We start from the raw sequence: 18,982 nt of genomic DNA, 5'->3' as shown, positions 1-18,982 counted from the left end.
TGTTTTTAAATTTTGTGATGGATTTTTATTTTTATGGAATGCAGATTATACAGCAATTTCAGCAGCAACAGCAATTCAAGAAAAAAAATTGTGATCTGAAGTACCTGTGTCCCAGCAATGCCTTATAAATGCAAAAGAACAGTAGGACCTGCTAGATAGCATGCGGGGAGAAGCCTAGTCTAGTGTTTTAGTCTAAATATATAGGACTTATTTAAAAGTAGATTAAATAAGTATTTAAATATTTTTGCTGCTAATTAAATGTTTATTCCGATGGTACTGTGGCTTAGTGGTCAGCATTGTTGCCTTGCACCTTCAAGTTCTGGGTTCGATTCACACCTCTAGTCTGTGTGCATTTAGCTTGGTGGGTTTTCCCCACGGTCCCAAGACATGCAGATTAGGCTAAGTGGTGATTGATTGGCACCCCATTTTATGCCCTACGTCTTCTATGATAGGCTCCAGACCCCCTGCGATTCTGTATACAGGATAAAGCAGTATAGACGAGTGAATGTTTATTCCCCTGGTTAAATATATTTCCTCATGTCAACCTATCCCTGATGACAATGTGACAAGTTGAAAAGGACAGACATCAATCAGAGTGGATTAGTCCTTACTAACTTCACAGAGTAGGTTTGGTTTCTTTAAAAGCTGGCTTCTAAATTTTGGCAGGCTGCAGATTCTCTGTTAAAAAGATATTCCATAGGAGAAAATGAGAAGAGTGGAAGATATTTAATGTTTAAATGTATGAGTATACTGTCTAGTCTCCCCTCCTCACCGTATACTGTTTATTCTTTCTAATACAATCTGAACTCCTCCAGACGTCCAAATTTTTTATTATTTGCAAGGGCACACCAATCCCTCCATCACGAAATGAAAACATCTTGAGAGTATGTCAATTTTATTTAAATTCAACATGGACTAGATCAGATTATAACTTTATACTCATTCAATTAACAAAAAAACATTTCTTCACCATCACTTTGATCCAGGTACAATGCTTCATCTTAAGGCTCATTATTTGCAATACTTCATTGTTACTTCATTTTGCTACAAAAATGTTAAATTTTTTTATACTACTGTCTTTAGTTGATGAAGATTTCACATAGGAAATAGAAAATCCTATGTGCCTTTACATCTACCCTGTCTCTGATGTTACCACTCTATACTTTGAATTAAAAAAAAGAAATAAAGTCTCTGATCAGAAAAATACTCAATATTAATAATACTTAATAAGGAACACAAATGTTTCTATAATTTCATACATTCGTAAACACATATTGCCCAACTGAATACACGGGCAATTAATAAAAACCAACAGGAAGCCAATCTAATCCTCGGAACAACGAGAAGTGAACAACTTAAATACAAACCAACAATTTAATAGTTTTATTTCCTAGAGACAAACCTGATTCAAAACAATAGCATGCGTATTCAAGAAAAACAAAATTATGAGTTTTATTGAAACTAGGGGTAAATTCAACAGCCCCCTAATGCATTTTATGCAAAGGAGAAAGTTTTGTATTGCATGTAGAGGGGAAAAAAAAGTTTAGCACCTTGTAATGAACGATACTACTGAGTATTTATCACTCAGGGGGGGAGGGGGGGGGGTGTAAACCTTTAGGACATCAAGAATCCTGAGAAACTGAGACTACAATTTGCTTAAATAATGTTCCTTAAAGCTTTTTTCTTCTGTGCCCCAATTTGTTTGTGGTGCTGAGTTCATCCTGATGGCATCACAGAAAAATCAAGAAATAAAATGTAGCCTACTACAGTTAACGTAGCCCTATTTGCCCAAGACTGTCTTGCATGTAACAAAGCTAAAATCATCGGAAGCTGAGTTCTTGAACATGACAATGAGTTCACTGTACTCAAATGGCCACCACAGTCACCAGATGTCAATCCAATAGAGCACCATTGGGATGCACAATTTCATTTTCATTACCAAGTTACTATAAAGGGAACTTCTGCTGATTATTGAGTCTTTAGGGCAGGAGTTAAGGACCCTGGCCCTGGTCATTTCAGAGGCAATAACAGGCCAGCATGGCCTCTACACACACTTAATCAGAAAGTTTGTCCGCAAGTCATTTGTTACTGACCAGCTTGAATGACAATAATAAATATTTTTTTTGTTAATTGAACTGCATCTAGAATATATGTACAAAAATAAATATTGTACATTTCCTTAAAATTGGATTACTTTTTTGAATGTCACAAAAAATGTTAAGCTCAAATGAAAGTCAATTAAAATTAATTAAGCTTGTAAAGGCATCTTCAAAAGATAATGTATGAACCATGATAATGCCTGAAACCAAGTCTTACATTTGCTGAAATCACTCTTTTACATTTTAAAATGCATTTGTTTATACAAATATATATATTTTTTTCTGGCTAAAAAAATATATATATATCAACAACATCAAAAGATGGCTCCTGTCTTGTCCATTTATAGAAAACACCTTCCATGTATTTTAGTGAGATGCCTTTTTTCAGTGATGTTACATTCGAAGAGGGATGAATTTGGGCCTTCTTTGAGATAGCTGATACTCCTGTTGCTTGATGATTTTTAAACACTGGCCCAAAACCTAAAAAAAAAAAAAAAAAAACCTCAGCCCTAAAATAAGAAACAAATTATACCTACTATATTTGTTGACCCATATGTGGTCCTTCTTCAAACTGTGGCCACAAAATTATATTGAAACACAATATTGTATACAATGTCTGTGTGTGATGTGGCATTACTACTGCCTTTTACCAGAGGGAAGAGTCCCAAACCTTAGCATGACAATTCCCTGTGCACAAAGCAAGGTCCATACTTATACTGTATTAGCAGTCCTGTAAGTTGTGAGGTGGGGCCTTGTTTGTCCAGCACATGCCATAGATTCTTGATCACACAAAGTTCCGGAAAATGTGGAGGCCAAATCAACCCATTGTCAACACTATGTCATGTTCCTCAGACCATTCCTGATCAATTTCGCAGTGTTTTAGGGTGCATCATCTTGCTAAAAGATGCCATGGCCATTTGGGAACATACATCGGCCATAAATGGTCTACAGTGGAACATCGGATTGCGAGTAACACAGTTTGTCAGTGTTTCGCAAGACGAGCTAAGATTTTTAATCAATTTTGACTTGAAAAAAGAACGAAGTCTTGGTTTACGAGTACCGAGTACTCGTGTTTTGACGCAGAGAATCATGTGATCACAACTGTGCCAACGGTTTTTCTTTCTCTTGCGCTGCGGACTTGTCTCCCCTGCTGGGTCTTAGTGCGCGTCTCTCACTGGTATAACCAACATCCGTGCGGCAAGTACTGTTTACTATAACACTGTGACCACGTGTCTGTGCGTAAAACATATTTTATTTTGTGTTTGTATGCGTGTGTTCAGCGCGCGTGTACCGTTTATTATAACACAAGTGTGTGCACACGTGTAAAGCAAGAGAAAGTCTCGTTAGACTTTGTCATTGAACACCGTGCCCCTTCACACACACACACGCACGCACACACCCCTCCTCTCCTCACTTTCTCTCACACACACACACACACACACACACACACACACACTCTCTAATGGAAACACTGCTCTGCCGCGATTCTTTTCAAAGGTAAAAAACTCAAATAAGAAAGGAAGAAGGGTCACTGTGTAAGACGAGAAGATGGGCGGGTCTAATTCCTTACACACACGCATAAACAGAAACACTTATCTGTCGGGATTTAATTTTACTTAGTTTTAAAGGTAAAGTGCAGGTTAATTTGTTTTATTTTTACTTTATATTTTGTATTAAATATTTTTATGTATTTCTTTGGGCTGTGGAATGAATAATTTAAGTTTCCATTATTTCTCATGGGAAAATCCGCTTTGGTGTAGGAGTGTTTTGAAATTTTCTGAAACAAATTATGCTCATAATCCAAGGTTCCACTGTAATTGGTCTTCAACAACATGTGAGTGATATATGATATCAGCTGTCCAGCAGAGGTCAGCATGAGCACTATCACTGGCTGCAATTATGCAGCCATACACAGCAGTCTTCTGACACTGTTCTGTCATAGCCAGCATAGTCAATGTTATTCACTTCACCTATCGGTAAGTTTAATATTACAGATGGCATAACGTGCTGGCTATGACACAAAAATGGCACCAGGATGCACTGTGGAAAGAAGGCAAGCTGAGTGGGGAGATGGTGTGATGATCTGCCCATGTTCTGCAGGGAAACTTTGGGTTCTGGCATTTCTGTGCATGTTCCTCTGATACATAAAACCTACTCTAAAAATCTAAACATTTCTACCAATCAAATTCCCACATTTTCATGGCGATAAAGTGTTCAAGTTGTTGACACGTCAATTCGATTAAGCATCTGTGGGATGCACTGGATAAACATGTCCAATGGAGGCCATATCTCGCAACTTATAGTACGTAGAGAATCCACTACTAATGTATTGGTGCCAGATACTACAGCATACCTCCAAATGTCTTGTTAAGTGCATGCTTTGTCATTTTAGAATTGGGTTAACAGAACAATGAGAACATACACGATATGAGGCCTGTGATTTTATTATTATGGCTGATTGATGTACAAGCCGGATAGGAAACTATCCTGGTCGGTTACCATCAGGTATTAATTACTACCTAGGACATACCTATGAAGCTATACAACCTTCTAAAACTAACTAAAACTATGAAACATGAACAGAATGTTCATTGTCCAATCATGAGCGACATACTGTTAAACTTAGTGTGTTTTACCTTTCTTGTGTCTTGGGGAAGAATGACACCATCGTCCCATAGTCTGCCTGATGAAAAGATTGCTGAGCTCTCTTCTTTAAGCCTTAACATAAATATGAAAAACAGTAATCACTGACATTTTTTTGTTCACTACATATTTATAATATGACTATGCAACATAAACTATCTGAATTAAAAAAAATTAACCAAGCAAATGATTAAAAGCCTTCCAACGGATAATTGCTACAGTAATTATTATGTTTCAGCTGACAAGTTATTTAACCCTAACTAATGCAGTGAGTAGCATTTCATTGCTTAAACAACCATGTCAGAAAACATATTCTGTGGTCGTGGCAAAGCTGTTTCTCTGCTTCAGAAGGGCCATATTTCATAAAAAAATAATAAAGACTTTTCACAGTGGTCTGACTGTCCTAATATCAATAAAAGATCTTGGAAAGCAATATGCAGCACTGCATTAATCAAAGCAAAAGCCAGTCCAATTAAATATTAGTGTGTGACATTTCTTTTTTTAATATACCAATTCTGTGAAAATTCTACAACTATTTTTGCAACCATTAATTCTTTTTATTAAATTAAATTAAACTAAATTATTAAAATTACTAACATTTAAATTTATCTGGTTTATTCCAGAAAGTTTTTTAAAATAACACTGGTGGATGGAAGTTAAATGTACAGATGTCTCTTACTGCTTATTAATGCGTGTAGCCTCCTCTTTATCCTGCACCAAAACATCAGCATGGCCTGGGGCTAAAATCGACACTTTGGCATTAGGCCACAGAAACAGAAAGTTGGGGTCAAAAGCCCTTCCACACTAAAAAGGAAAGAAAAAGGAATAAAGTTTTTTTTTGGTTTATTTAAAAGGTCAATATAATTACATTCAATTTTATTTGTATAGCGCTTTTAACAATTGTCATTGTCAATTCCCAAAGAGACGCATCCCAAAGAGACACACAGGGCATCCATGTGACGAGATCTCCAACCAGAAGCGAAGCACCAGGATGAGTTAGTTAAAGGGTCGTTTGCATTGTTATGTCTGTGCTGTTAAACACACAGTACACTAAATCATTAATTGGAGTTACTGACCATGGCATAGCTGTCACCACCATGGCAGCCTCCAATGACGACAGTGATCTTAGGGGTAGATGCACAGGCCACAGCAGACATCATGGAACCCAGAGCTTTAAGTACCATAGTGTTGGACTCTGCCTGGGAGACAGAAACATAACAGACTTGGTAAATAAAAAGAAATTATGTACTATATGGCTAAACAACACACTATCATATCCAAATGTGGACAGCAGACTATCATATCCAAATGTGGTCCTTTGCTAAATGGTTGCCACAAAGTTTAAAGCACAGAATTATCTGGAATGTCCATTGTATGCATTAAATTACTGGAAGGAAGAGAGAAGTTTGAAATGAAAGAAGTGGCCCGCAAAAAGCCCTGAACTCACAGATCATCTTTGTGATGAACTGGAAGACTGACTGGAAAACATGTGAGTGCATAAAAGATGGACTAAAAGTGAAACAGAATTTTTCACAAGCATGTACAGATCTGATGGTGAGGCATCCAAAACTGGTGGCAATGTAGTGTACGTACATGTCCTATCACCCTGTTTTACACAATGCTACAAACAGATGGCTAAAGCTGAATTTGTTAAATTTGTATGTGTAAATCTTAAAATATAACTGTCTTATTATTTGTATTTCATAAAAAAACAGCTGTGCTTTATAAACACACCTCTAGTTTCATTTTTATAGCTTTTCACGGTCTCTTCAGGGTGGACATTAGTAGCTTCATGAAAAAACTGCTATACTGAGGCAGTTTACCATGTCACAACTGTTTTACCACAAGAGCTTGATCCTGAAAGTTGATTTCATATACAGTATTAGCCTGACGACAGTACAGTACCTTGTCTCGGGAGAGAGTGTGCAAAGGTTCTGGGGCCGTGTTCTGCAGGAAGATTAGAGGGATGTCTCTCTGGTCACACAGCTGAACAAAATGGGTTCCTTTCAGACAGGCTTCATATGTTAGCCTGCCATTGTTAGCGACAACACCAACCAAATGTCTGAAAAACAAGGGAAAAAAAATAATTCAGTAACAAATTACTTTGGTTATTATCATTAAAATATTTTATTATTATTTATATCATAATTCTCGTGTGTAAGCTAATTTAAAAATCTAATAATTCTTACCCTTTAATTTTGGCAAATCCAGTTAGAAGTGTCCTTCCGTAAAAAGACTTGAACTCCTGGAAACGACTGCCATCAGTCAGTCGACTCACAATCTAAACATGTGAAAATAGAAAGACAAGTGTTTTTGTGCCACTTTTTTCCATGTGATTTTAAAGCAACTATGTCTCTGTATTTATAATAAATAATTCTCACCAGTTTGACATCCATGCTGAAGTTGTAGCTCCTTGGTGCGAGGCCCATAAGATCCTCAGGATTATACAGAGGCTCCTCAATCTCAGTGCTGTCCTCCTCTGGGAGTTTAAAGTTTAGAGTGGAGATGATGTTCCTTGTACACTCGTATGCCTCACTCTCCACAGCAGCAAAATGATCAACACAGCCACTCACCCTGGCACAAGAGTAAACTAACAGATGAGAAACTACAGCATCTCAATATATTAAGATTATTATCAAAATTTAAAATCTTGATGTTAGCAAATACATATAACGTATGGCCGTCATATGCATTTATTTTTGTTGTGCATTGCCAATGAAATCATTTCTATAATTAACTTAGGCAAACAATGATGCTTATAAATAGCTCATGTTTCAATGTTTTAGGGCAATAATTGTCAATAGATAGTTAAAAACTAGCTGAATTTTTAAAACTGGATAGCAAAATAAAACAAAAATCACCCTGTGTGGTCCATATACCACATATTTGTCATTCAAACGATATTACCAACTATTTAGGTTGTTGATCAAAGTCTTTTTTATTGAAAATATTAACAAGTTACATATACATACATAGTACACTATTTTTTTTCTAACTGTACCCCACCCCCCACCCCAAAAAAAAAATAAAGAAAAAAAAAAAAAAAAACAGTCAGCAGAAAAAAGGGAAAAAAATAAATAAATAAATTGCACATCAAACAGAAATGGAAGAGAAGGAAAGTATTAGAGACAAAGACTGAAAAAGCAATATTTTATTACAGATCTAATTGATTTGCATCTATATTTTCAAAATGGCTTATAAATGGTTGCCAGGTATCATAAAATTTCTGAGTTGATCCCTTTATAGAATAGCGAATCTTTTCTAGATGAAGAAAATACAAGACCTCTTTAATCCAATGAGTACCCACTGGTGGCAACGACTCCTTCCATCTAAACAGGATCAGTCTCCTAGCGAGAAAGGAGCTAAAGGCAATCATATTGGCCTTGGCGTCATTCAAGCGGACACCAATTGAGTCAACACCAAAAAGTGCAATAAATGGGGATGGTTTTAATGGTATTTGGCATATTTTTGACAAGGTATCAAAAATAAAACTCCAAAAATTTTATAGCTTTGGGCATGTCCAGAACATATGTAGTAGCGTAGCTGGTTCCTGCTTACATCGGTCACATGTGGGATCAAAGCCCTCTCTAATCCTTGCCAGTTTTACCTTGGACCAGTGAAGCCGGTGAACAATTTTAAACTGAATGACTGTATGTTTGAGGCAAACTGATGATGAGTAAATTCTATGTATTATCTTTTGCCACAGTTTATCTGAAATTTGTTCTTTTATGTCATTTTCCCATTTGCCTTTAAGTGTATCTAATGTGGCTGAGTTACTTATGTTTAATAACTTGTATACAGCACTAATCATCTGTTTGGCATCTGGTTTACAGCTATAAACAGAATCTAAAAGGGATGGAGAAGGAGACAAAGGGAAGGAGTCAGGGTTACAGGAAATGAAATTCCTCAGCTGTAGATATCTATAAAAATGTGTCCTGGAAATGTTAAACTTTTGTACAAGTTGTTCAAATGAGCCAAAGATATTGTCAATGTAAAGATTGTATAATGACACCTGATAATTCGCCTTGTATAGATCTGCATGGTTGTGTGTTACCCAAACTCCTAGATATTTGATTTTTCTGGGACTAATCTTAAAGGGGGTTGAATCAGGAAACTGTGCTATATTGTTTTTTTTGTTTTTAATTGGCATCATTTCACTTTTTTGTAGATTAACCTTGTAGCCAGATATTTCACCAAAGTCTTTCAGTAAATCCACAAGTTTTGGTAGGCTATGAGGAGGATCGGATATGAAAAGCAGCATGTCGTCAGCATACAGGGAAACTTTGTGTTCCACCCCCCCACGAGAGATACCTTTAATATTGGCATTTTCCCTTAATGCGATAGCCAATGGTTCAATAGCCACAGCAAAGAGAAGAGGTGACAAAGGACACCCCTGTCTAGTACCACGCTGAAGCTCAAAGAAAGGGGATAAGTTGTTATTTGTCCGAACGGCAGCCAGTAGGGATGAGTATAGTACTTTTATTCATGATATAAATTTAGGGCCGAAACCAAATTTACCAAGAGTGTAAAAAAGAAAATCCCAATTCACTCGATCAAATGCCTTTTCCGCGTCTAGGGAAATAATTGTTTCCAAAGTGTCAGATAGAGATGGGTTATAGATAACATTAACATGGTTGTTATATACTTGATCTTTAATTTATTTAAAGCAGATGAAGATAAGAACAAATAATAAATAAAATCAATACAAATAAATAAGTGTAGTAAAAGTATTAGTAACTTGAAAATAGCTATGATTTTAATCAAAGATGACTAGAGTTGTTAGTACAAGTCATGGTAAAACTTTCATTGTTACATTATTTTGTTATCGTAATTTTTAATTCAAAAAGTGAAACTCCAGTATCTTAAAATATTAAGTGCATAAATGAACATACTTTGCAGAAGTTGGGCATTTCTGTATTGTAAATCGTTTTTGTATGATCTTAGGAAATATTCCAATATTCTGTGATACTAGATTTTTAAGTAGATTACTAGATTTAAAAAGGATTGAAATAATTGATTTTACATATAATGAATCTAGAACATGTGAGAGTTTCACTTTTTAAATTAAATTACAAAACAAACATTATTACATATACTGTATGGAATATATTCCATAATATTTTATTTTTGAGATGCACTATACTTTTGTAATTTCTTCATGAACAGCTTAATTGGGTAATTCACTCACTCTGAGTGCAACCTGGCCCCTCCAAGATCCTCAGCAGTCACTTCTTCACCAGTAGCAGCTTTAACCAGTGCAGGGCCACCTAAAAATAGGGTCCCTATCCTGTGCACAATAATTGCCTCCTCTGCCATAACGGGGACGTAGGCTCCACCAGCAGTACATGACCCACAGACCACTGCCACCTACAGGCACAACATTATATGTTGAGAGCAGTCTCTAACTTCAGTTTGCCTTTATTTAAAAGCGCCAACAAATAAAATGTATTGTGATTCTTATATACCTGCAAAATCCTACCTGTGGAATCTTCATTGCTGACATTATAGCTTCATTGTAAAAAATACGGCCACCATGGTTCTTATCAGGAAATATATCTGCCTGTGGTGAACAGAATTTTTGGAACTGTACCAAAACCACAGTGGCTTTATATTTATATAAGACCATTAGATTTATAGAGCTATCTTACCTGAAGAGGTAAAAATGCACCCCCACTGTCAACCAAGTAAACACAGGGGAGTCGATTCTGTATGGCCACTTCCTGAGCACGAAGCTGTTTCTTCACTGTAATAGGGTATGCTGTGCCTCCTTTCACAGTGGCATCAATAGCGGTGAATACACACCACAGCCCATTTATTTTACCAATACCTAAAATAATCAAAAACATCACTGGATACTAAGAAGAAAGTGAAGAAGAGTAAAGGGTGACACTACATGAGGAGGGCACTGTAGCTGCTAGTGTTCATCAGTTTCATGAAATGTGAAAATTGCAGTGCTTTTCCAACTGGATTTATTTTTAAAACATGAATTATCGGCAGCTAGCATTAGAGAACATGTTTAAACAAAGTCTGGAAAGTAAGGGTTGAGGCAAAAAAAAAAAAAAAAAAAAAAAAAAAAAAACTCAGACCTGGTTGGTTCATTACCTGTAAGACAGCTGGCTGATATAATGTCCCCATACGGTAATCCCAGTCCAGCAAACAGCGACAGTTCTAGATAATCGTCATCATCCAACAGCATGTGGAGCCTCTCTCTGACTAGCATCTTCTTGTTTCTCTGTGTATGTCGGGCAATGGCATTTTCACCACCACCCTTTAATGCTGTTTCCTTAAGTTCTAGATACCTAAACCAAAAATCTCACTTACATCAAGAGTTCAATATGAAATTATTCTTTTAATAATGCCTGAAACTCTTTAGCTTTATCATGCATTTTAAGGCCTTAATTCTATACAGTGAGGTTAGAAAAGAACACCCACCTTTAAAATAATCATTTTGTTGCTTTACAGCCTGAAAGGAAAACATTTAAAAAAAAATTACATTCAGCTGTACTTATTCAATGCAACTTTTAACATCCAAGACAAAGGTATAATACCAACATATATAAAAAATAATAATAAAAAAAAAAAACAATCACTGAGTTGGAAAAGGATTACACTTGTGTCAATAAGTCGTTAAACCACATTTAGCTTTAATTACAGCCTTTAGTCTAACTTCTAGACTTTGCAATATTTGCCCACTCTTCTTTGCCCAAAAAGCTAAATTTGATGGTTACTGTTTGTGGTCTGCAGTCTTCAAGTCATTACACAGATTTTCAATAGGTTTAAGTCTGGTCTCTGACTAGGCCATGCAAGGACATTCACCATTATTCAACCCCACACCACAGTGTAGTCAGTTTTGCTGTGTGCTTTGGGTTATTGTCATGTTGAAAGGTAAACCTTCTTTACACTGACAACTTTCTGGCAGAGGGCAGCAGATTTTCCTAAAGAATTTGATGCTAATTTGCCCCATCTGTTTTCCCTTTATACTGACAAGTGTTCCAGTCCCTGCTGCAAAGAAACACCCCCATGACAGAATATTATCACCTTCATGCTTTACTGTAGGAATAGTTATTTAGATGGTGACAAATATTGGATTTCTGCCAGACATATCGCTTAGTGTCCTGCCAAATATTTCAATTTTAATCTCATCTGACCACCTGTGTTTTGCAAAGTTTAGTCATCATTATTTTTTTTTGAAATTTTTTTGTATCCATTACCTGATTTGTGCTGGTACATCCCATTCTAGTTTTTCACACTGAGCGAATCACAAGCTGATCACAGTCGAAAGTCAGATGAGTTTGTGTGAGTAGCTTCACCCGAATAAGTTTACAAGTAATTTTTAGGTGATCCTTTTGCAATTAACTGATTCTGTTTTTATTTTTTTCTGACATGTTGTTGTTATATCTTTCGCTTGGATGTTAAAAGTTGCATGATGTTACAGATGGATAAAACAAAAACAGTCTTCATTTCAGGCTAAAAAGCAACAAAATGTGATTATTTTTAAAGCGGGATGGTTCTTTTCTATACCCTATGCATATAACTTGGAAAAATACTAGAAAAACTAAACACACTGTAGATTGTAGCAGGAACAGGTGATAGAAATGTAAACAAATGTAAATAAAGCAGCTGTTTAATGTAAATAACTTCATCATACCTTTGTTGACATGCCTGGCTGTTCTGTAAATTTACTTCGAATACATGTCTGTGAATAAGCTGATATGATCCATCCACTACTGGGAACGCACTTGGCCCCCTTCTTCCCTGCACAGTTGAGCTTATGCAGCGGTGTAACAGTGCCTGATGTGTGCAGATGGGCTGCAGATTGTGTCTCAGGCATTTTAGTAGTCTGGCTGAGCTGTAATAAGTGCACTGACGTAGAGAGCAGTTCTTTTCTTCTCTGGTCCTTGACAGTGATTTGGTGCATAATGGGTTTGTGTAGCACATTCGTCCATTTTTTAGAAACAAGCTGTCAAAAATGTACATTCACTAAGGCTACGTTTACACTGCAGGTCTCGATGCCTGATTCTGATTTGTTGCCTATATCTGATTTTTTTTTTGACCGTCTGTTTACACGTTCTTTCAACTATGACTCATATCCGATTCACGTGTTTACACTTGCCATGCCATCTGAAACATCGCGCATACTTAAAGGGAGGTTCTTGCGCTACACACTAGCCAAGATAGACGAAGGTGAAGTATGCTTGACGCTCTGCGATATATGCAAAGTTCGCGAAACGTCACCATGGTTTTAAAACGAAGGAAGAGAAAAAACGGCAAAATTGCAGCCTGCGCATATGCTTCATTCACCAAATACTGATTTCTTAAATATATTTAGCCCTAATAAGCATTAAAAAATGCAGGGGGCGGGGCTTTTCCTTTTCCATGTCACCTGCGATGTTATAAATCCACGGGCGCTTCCACTGGAGATTAACATTACGTCATTAAACCGCGAAGAAGTCGCAGTTTTAAACGAGGCTTAAGTTAGCTCCTTATTCGCAGCTTCCGATTCGTTTGGCTTCTTATTGCGCAGCGTCTCACTCTGCGGCTAAAGTTAGCTCCTTATTCGCCTCTTTACTAACGGGAGTGTTCACGTTGGCGAAAGCTGCGCAGTTTATTAATAAAACCTTATTTTGGTGGCTTAAACCATTCTGGCCAAGCGAATATGTACTATACCATACCTAGCAGGTACCCAACTATATAGTAAAGGTGAAATTGCACTGACCCAAATTGATTTTACACTTTAAAAATTAAATGGAAATATTTGACTTTTTAATTGTATTATTAAATCGACTTTTAAATTAAAAATTCGTTTTATTTAATTTTTTCATTGTTTTTTTTTAAATGGTAGTTATTTTGATGTCAATTAAACTTTAGAACTGAATTTTCCAGTGTATCTAGTGCTCTGACTGATTAATGGATATGTATTAATTATTCAGCAATCACTATATTTTTATATAAGTATGTTAGTATGTGTAAATCAGAAAATATATTAATCTCAACACATATACAGTAATTAACACAGTGATTAGTTTACTGCTGATGTTGATGGCAAAAAAGAGAATAAAATAGGCTAAATTTCAGTTTGTTACAAAAATGTGTGTGTGTACAATTAATAATTAATTTCTGGTATCTTAGCAGGACAATTCAGAAGTGGGTTACCATTCAGATCAGCCTCCATTTATGGTAATGCGTATAATGTATATTAATATGTGTAATATATGTAAAATGTAGTATATATGCCAATTTAAATTAGTTTGTGTGTTTGTTTGTCCTGTGTGGTTGTCTATCCTGTCTTTAGCATATTCGGTGATTAAACAAAAGAAATGGGATCAAATGTTTTACTGCCAGAGACTGAACAGTGTTTAAGGTTTTTGTTACAAATTGAAATTTTGCCTATTTTATTCTCTTTTTTGCCATCAACATCAGCAGTAAACTAATCACTGTGTTAATCACTGTATATGTGTTGAGATTAATATATTTTCTGATTTTAGAGTCACCAAGTATATCAGTGCATTTTGGAAGCTGAGAGGTGGCGCAATGAAAATAAACAGCTTTTCCAGTGGAAATGTTGCTTCACCTCTTGTACATGAACAAGGATAAAGCAGAGAAGCCCTGTGTAAATTTGACACACTAGAAAATGTTGGAGAAGATGAAAAAGAAGATATTCTAGTGAATTTTTCATTTGTCTTCTCCAAAATGAAGGACATGCTAGTGTTTTTGGAAAATGTAAGAGATACAATGAAAATTAATTTAGTTTACTGTTAAAATTTTTTGGATAATCCTATGTAGGTTGTCATTGCATTTTGGATGTGCATCTCTGTATTGTTAATACCTGTTTGGGTAATTTTTTAATAAATGTTATTATTAGTTATCATTGCTATGTGCAACATTTTTTACTATCATTAATGTGCTCTATAAAATAATTTAAATTTATCAGTTTGAATAGTAGCATACTCTCCTAACATACTTATAATTTAGCGAGTGTATATAGCAAGTAAGGGATAGGCAAATAGTAAAAATATAGTGATTGCTGAATAATTAATACATATCCATTAATCAGTCAGAGCACTCGATACACTGGAAAATTCAGTTCTAAAGTTTAATTGACATCAAAATCACTACTATTTAAAAAAAAAAACAATGAAAAAAATTAAATAAAACGAATTTTCAATTCAAAAGCTGATTTAATAATACAATTAAATAGTCAAATATTTCCATCCTTTTTAAAGTGTAAAATCAATCTGGGCCAGGACAATTTCACCTTTACTATATAGTTGGGTACCTGCTGGATGTTGTATAGTTCATATTTGCCTGCCCCAGAGAGATTTAAGCTACTAAAATGGTTTTGAAAATCTGGCTTCTTATTCACACCATTGTGCATAATAGAATGACATATTTCCATTTAATTTTTAAGGTGTAAAATCAATCTGGGCCAGGACAATTTCACCTTTACTATATAGTTGGGTACCTGCTAGGTATGGTATAGTACATATTCGCCTGGCCAGAATGGTTTAAGCCACCAAAATAACGTTTTATTGATAAACTGCGCAGCTTTCGCCAACGTGAACACTCCCGTTAGTAAAGAGGCGAATAAGGAGCTAACTTCAGCCGCAGAGTGAGACGCTGCGCAATAAGAAGCCAAACGAATCGGAAGCTGCAAATAAGGAGCTAACTTCAGCCTCGTCAGTTTTAATTACGTACAGAACGCAATGCCTCAGAAAATCCGATCTGTCCGTTTACACGACAATCACATTAGCACATATCTGATTTATATCTGATTTATTTCCACATATGAAGGAGGCCTGAAACCGATCTCGAAATATCGGAATGCATGCGTTTTTTTCCAGTTTACACAGACATAGAACATATCCTATATGTGTCACATATGAGCAAAAAATCAGAATTGGGTCACATTTACCTGACAGTGTAAACGTAGCCAAAGTTATTTACAGCAAAGAAACGTTTGCTAGATTTACTCACTTTTTTTCTGAATTGTCATCTGGATTCAACATTTAAACTGAAATGGTATGTTTATGCAAGTGTGTCAAAGGTCATTTGGATTTTGCAAAACACAAACAAACTTTATATTTAATTAAACAGTGTGAACACACAACAGATAATTGTTTCGTTTTGAATAACTTTCTTACCTTGAACGGTACATGCAACGATACATGACTAGAATCTAGTTATTTTATTTATTCGCCGTGATACATTTAAATGTGTCTGGAGGGAAACAAACCACACCGAATAACGTTCCGAACCACTTTACAATAAACGGAACTTTTAGAGCATAACCAATAGAGGGCAGTATATCCTTATGAAGTAAATGACAATTCGCCTACTGTAAGAGTGGCCTTTCGGTTCCCAGAATGTTTGTTTTGATCTTAGAAATGTTCTCAAATGTTTCTGTTCCCGTTTTAAGTAAATTTTCAGGTGGCCAATTAATTTTTCCCGCATTGTGAATGAAACTCACTGAATCACTTATCTTCACACGCTCTAATGCCACACTTTCAATTTCTCACATTTTCATATTCAGAATAATTGTTTGTGGAAGATCATTAAGCCCCAGCCTCTTTGTGACAAGTCGGCTATAAACAGCTTTTATAGTTTTGAAGTCTACATCAGACATATCTTTTTACCCTGGCATACACATAATTCATCCCATAACCTCGTACTCCAGGACATCTGAATGCACACTCTCACTCTCAGTGCTGCTAACATCATGAACGGCAGCTACGCTAATTCCTTTCCACCTGTTCTTCTTTCTACCACCCAGAGGCATCTGAAAATTGTGCCTGCTCCATTAGACGAAGGCCAACCCATTGTATAATCCTGATCCTGATACATCCAGAGAAGGATCAGCTCCAGCTGGATACGGCTTAGTGATGATTTGGAGCTACACATGCTGCTCTTGAGCTTTCATTAATCCAAATTTATACGCATAATCTGGTAGAAATTAACACACATTTATAGCTGTGTGAAGGCATCAATTATTCAGAGATAAACCAATCATTATAGTGTTCAATAGATCAACAATCTAATAAAATAAACTGACATGCAAGGCATTTATGCCCTTATTCTCAAAATCTCACTCCAAGCTTTCCTAAAAAGTTGGCTTCTCTAAATTTTTAATGTTTGAGCAAGCTATGTTCCGGATCAGCTGCAGAGGACGAATGGTGAACAGTGGCAGACCTGGACAGACAGGAACAAGACAGGAACCGCATCAAATTCAAAACCCTGATGCTTGCAAATAAAAACATACAGATGAAACTAGAAATGCGTCCTCCCACCATTTGTTAAGAACGTAAACAATTTTGGATTCTCAACATTTGATTTCAGAGATCTATATGGCTTCAACAGTGAAGTTAAAAAGATTATGAGTGCTTGGCTCTAGAAAGTGGTTGGGTCAACCTTCAAATCAACCTTCACTTATACTTTGGTGCTAATTATGGCTTAACAGAATTTTTTTTCAGCATCCGTGTTCGTGCTCATGCTCCCTAAATTGACTGTAAGGCTAAAAAAAAAATTTTTTTTTTCTTCCATATCCGCTTATACAGATATGAACTTTGTCTGAAACTTAAGTCTGAAAAGGAAAAAAAAAATGCAAGTGTACCGACAAATGACCTGTATTAGTGTAATGGATTTTGACACAACTAGGGAGCATATTGGGGGCTCAGAAATACACTTCCAAGCCAAAAATAAAGCGACAATATTATTTTCTTGGCAGCCTTTCGCTTGGATTATGGCCATGGCATCGTTTCAATAAGCTTATACAATGTCACAACTTTTATTAAACCTGGATTCATCAGACCACTGCTTTTCCAATGCTCATCAGTCCTCACTGATAAGTGGTTTTGGTAAGGCTACGCAGCTGTTTAGTCCTAATTCCTTGAGTTTTCTTTTCATTGTGCATGTGGAAATGCTCTTACTTTTACTATTAAATATAGCTATGAGTTTTACTGTTGTTGTTGTTATTGTTGTTTTTTTTATTTTTTACAAATAAATTAATATTATTTATGATTATATTATTTATTAATGAATTACAAATTAATTTCACTAAGGCTTTAAGTGATCTCCCATCATGCTCATTCATGTTTTTTCCGATCACATTTCTTCTTCAAAGGTAAGGGGTCAGCGTTATCCTTCCAGGTTTTAGTAATGCATATTAAACAGAGCAGATTATACCAGAAACGCATCTGCAACTTTTACTCTCATGCGGTCAAGTTGTTTCTCTTTCTCTCAGACTTCCTCCTCTTTTCCTTCACCCCTCACTTCATCCAGTGGCACAGGGCTGGACAAGCTGGCAAGGAAAAGGCGTTTAGATCCAAGTCTTTAGCTTTTAGTCTCCACCCCTGTGTTTTTTGTTTTTTTCCATCCATTTTCATTCCACACCCTTTCCCCGGGCATCCTCTCGCCCTCCCCATGACCTCACCCATTGCCATGTTTCTGCTGTCTGCTGTGGCTGTAGAGTAAGAAGGGTAAGGTGATGCATGTCTGCATGCTGCGCTTGGTAGTTTTGCGCTCACTGTTTGCACTATTGAGCAATAGCTGAGTCTTTCATTTATCATTATTAATGGGACCACACCTCTGTATGTGTCTGTTGCTTATGCCTGAGTTTAGAATTGTGGCTGATGTAATGTTTTATTTCTTAGGATGCCTAACTTGCCATGTAGATCATCCCAGCAACAGAATACAAGTGACCTTCCTTGTTTGACATGACAAATGTTTAGAAAGGCAGTTTCCAACCTCATAAATGGCTGTGAATTTTGTTGTATCTACTGTTTATATAAGTTATTTAACTTATTTAAGTTTTCTTTCTGTGCATGCTTCTTACACAAATCTTAACATCCTCCCTGTGAATTAGACCAATTCTTTCTAATGTTCTTAAAACTTTGAAATGGCAAAAGTGTGTGTGTGTGTGTGTGTGTGTGTGTGTGTGTGTGTGTGTGTGTGTGTGTGCGCGTGCGCGTGTGTGTGTGTAAAAAACTAAATGTGGGATATTCAAACTTAGCAGTTCTTAAATAGAGATTTATAAGTACTGAACTGCATTAAGCAGGTGTGTAAAAAGCAGGGTGCAAAACTACCTGTAATTAGATTAAAGCAGCCATCCAGCACTAATAGAATGAGCATGAGGAGCGCATATGTACAGTAGGAAGCACATATATGTACGTGCAAGTGGGAGCCCATTGTTTTATCATAGGCCTAAGATGAGCAGTAAGAAAGGGGTATCTGATTACTATATACTA

At 36.2% G+C, this 18,982-nt stretch overlaps 1 protein-coding gene across 3 annotated transcripts; it reads right to left on the bottom strand.

Annotated features, from left to right (window-relative positions):
- Positions 1-860: 860 nt before the first annotated feature.
- On the bottom strand, positions 861-15,980 carry si:ch211-198n5.11 (methylcrotonoyl-coenzyme A carboxylase 2). Of its 3 annotated transcripts, XM_053504915.1 has the most exons (14): positions 15,884-15,971; positions 15,717-15,753; positions 12,391-12,702; positions 10,845-11,041; positions 10,391-10,569; positions 10,222-10,302; positions 9,931-10,109; positions 7,124-7,316; positions 6,932-7,023; positions 6,648-6,804; positions 5,819-5,941; positions 5,422-5,546; positions 4,736-4,817; positions 861-2,579 (listed from the first exon to the last, which is right to left on the bottom strand). In XM_053504915.1, exons 2-14 carry the CDS (start codon positions 15,746-15,748, stop codon positions 2,493-2,495), a joined length of 1,839 nt encoding a protein of 612 aa, XP_053360890.1. In that variant the 5' UTR covers positions 15,749-15,753; positions 15,884-15,971; the 3' UTR covers positions 861-2,492. The 3 variants fall into 3 exon arrangements, with proteins under 3 accessions (XP_053360890.1, XP_053360891.1, XP_053360892.1); XM_053504916.1 differs by lacking the exon at positions 15,717-15,753 and having other exon boundaries at positions 15,884-15,980; XM_053504917.1 differs by lacking the exons at positions 15,717-15,753; positions 15,884-15,971 and adding an exon at positions 15,655-15,675.
- Positions 15,981-18,982: the final 3,002 nt, after the last annotated feature.

The sequence above is a fragment of the Clarias gariepinus genome, chromosome 9, assembly GCF_024256425.1.
Source record: "Clarias gariepinus isolate MV-2021 ecotype Netherlands chromosome 9, CGAR_prim_01v2, whole genome shotgun sequence".
Classification (NCBI taxonomy): domain Eukaryota; kingdom Metazoa; phylum Chordata; class Actinopteri; order Siluriformes; family Clariidae; genus Clarias; species Clarias gariepinus.
Note: the sequence above shows the minus strand (reverse complement) of the source record. Positions and strands in the feature narration are given on the sequence as shown.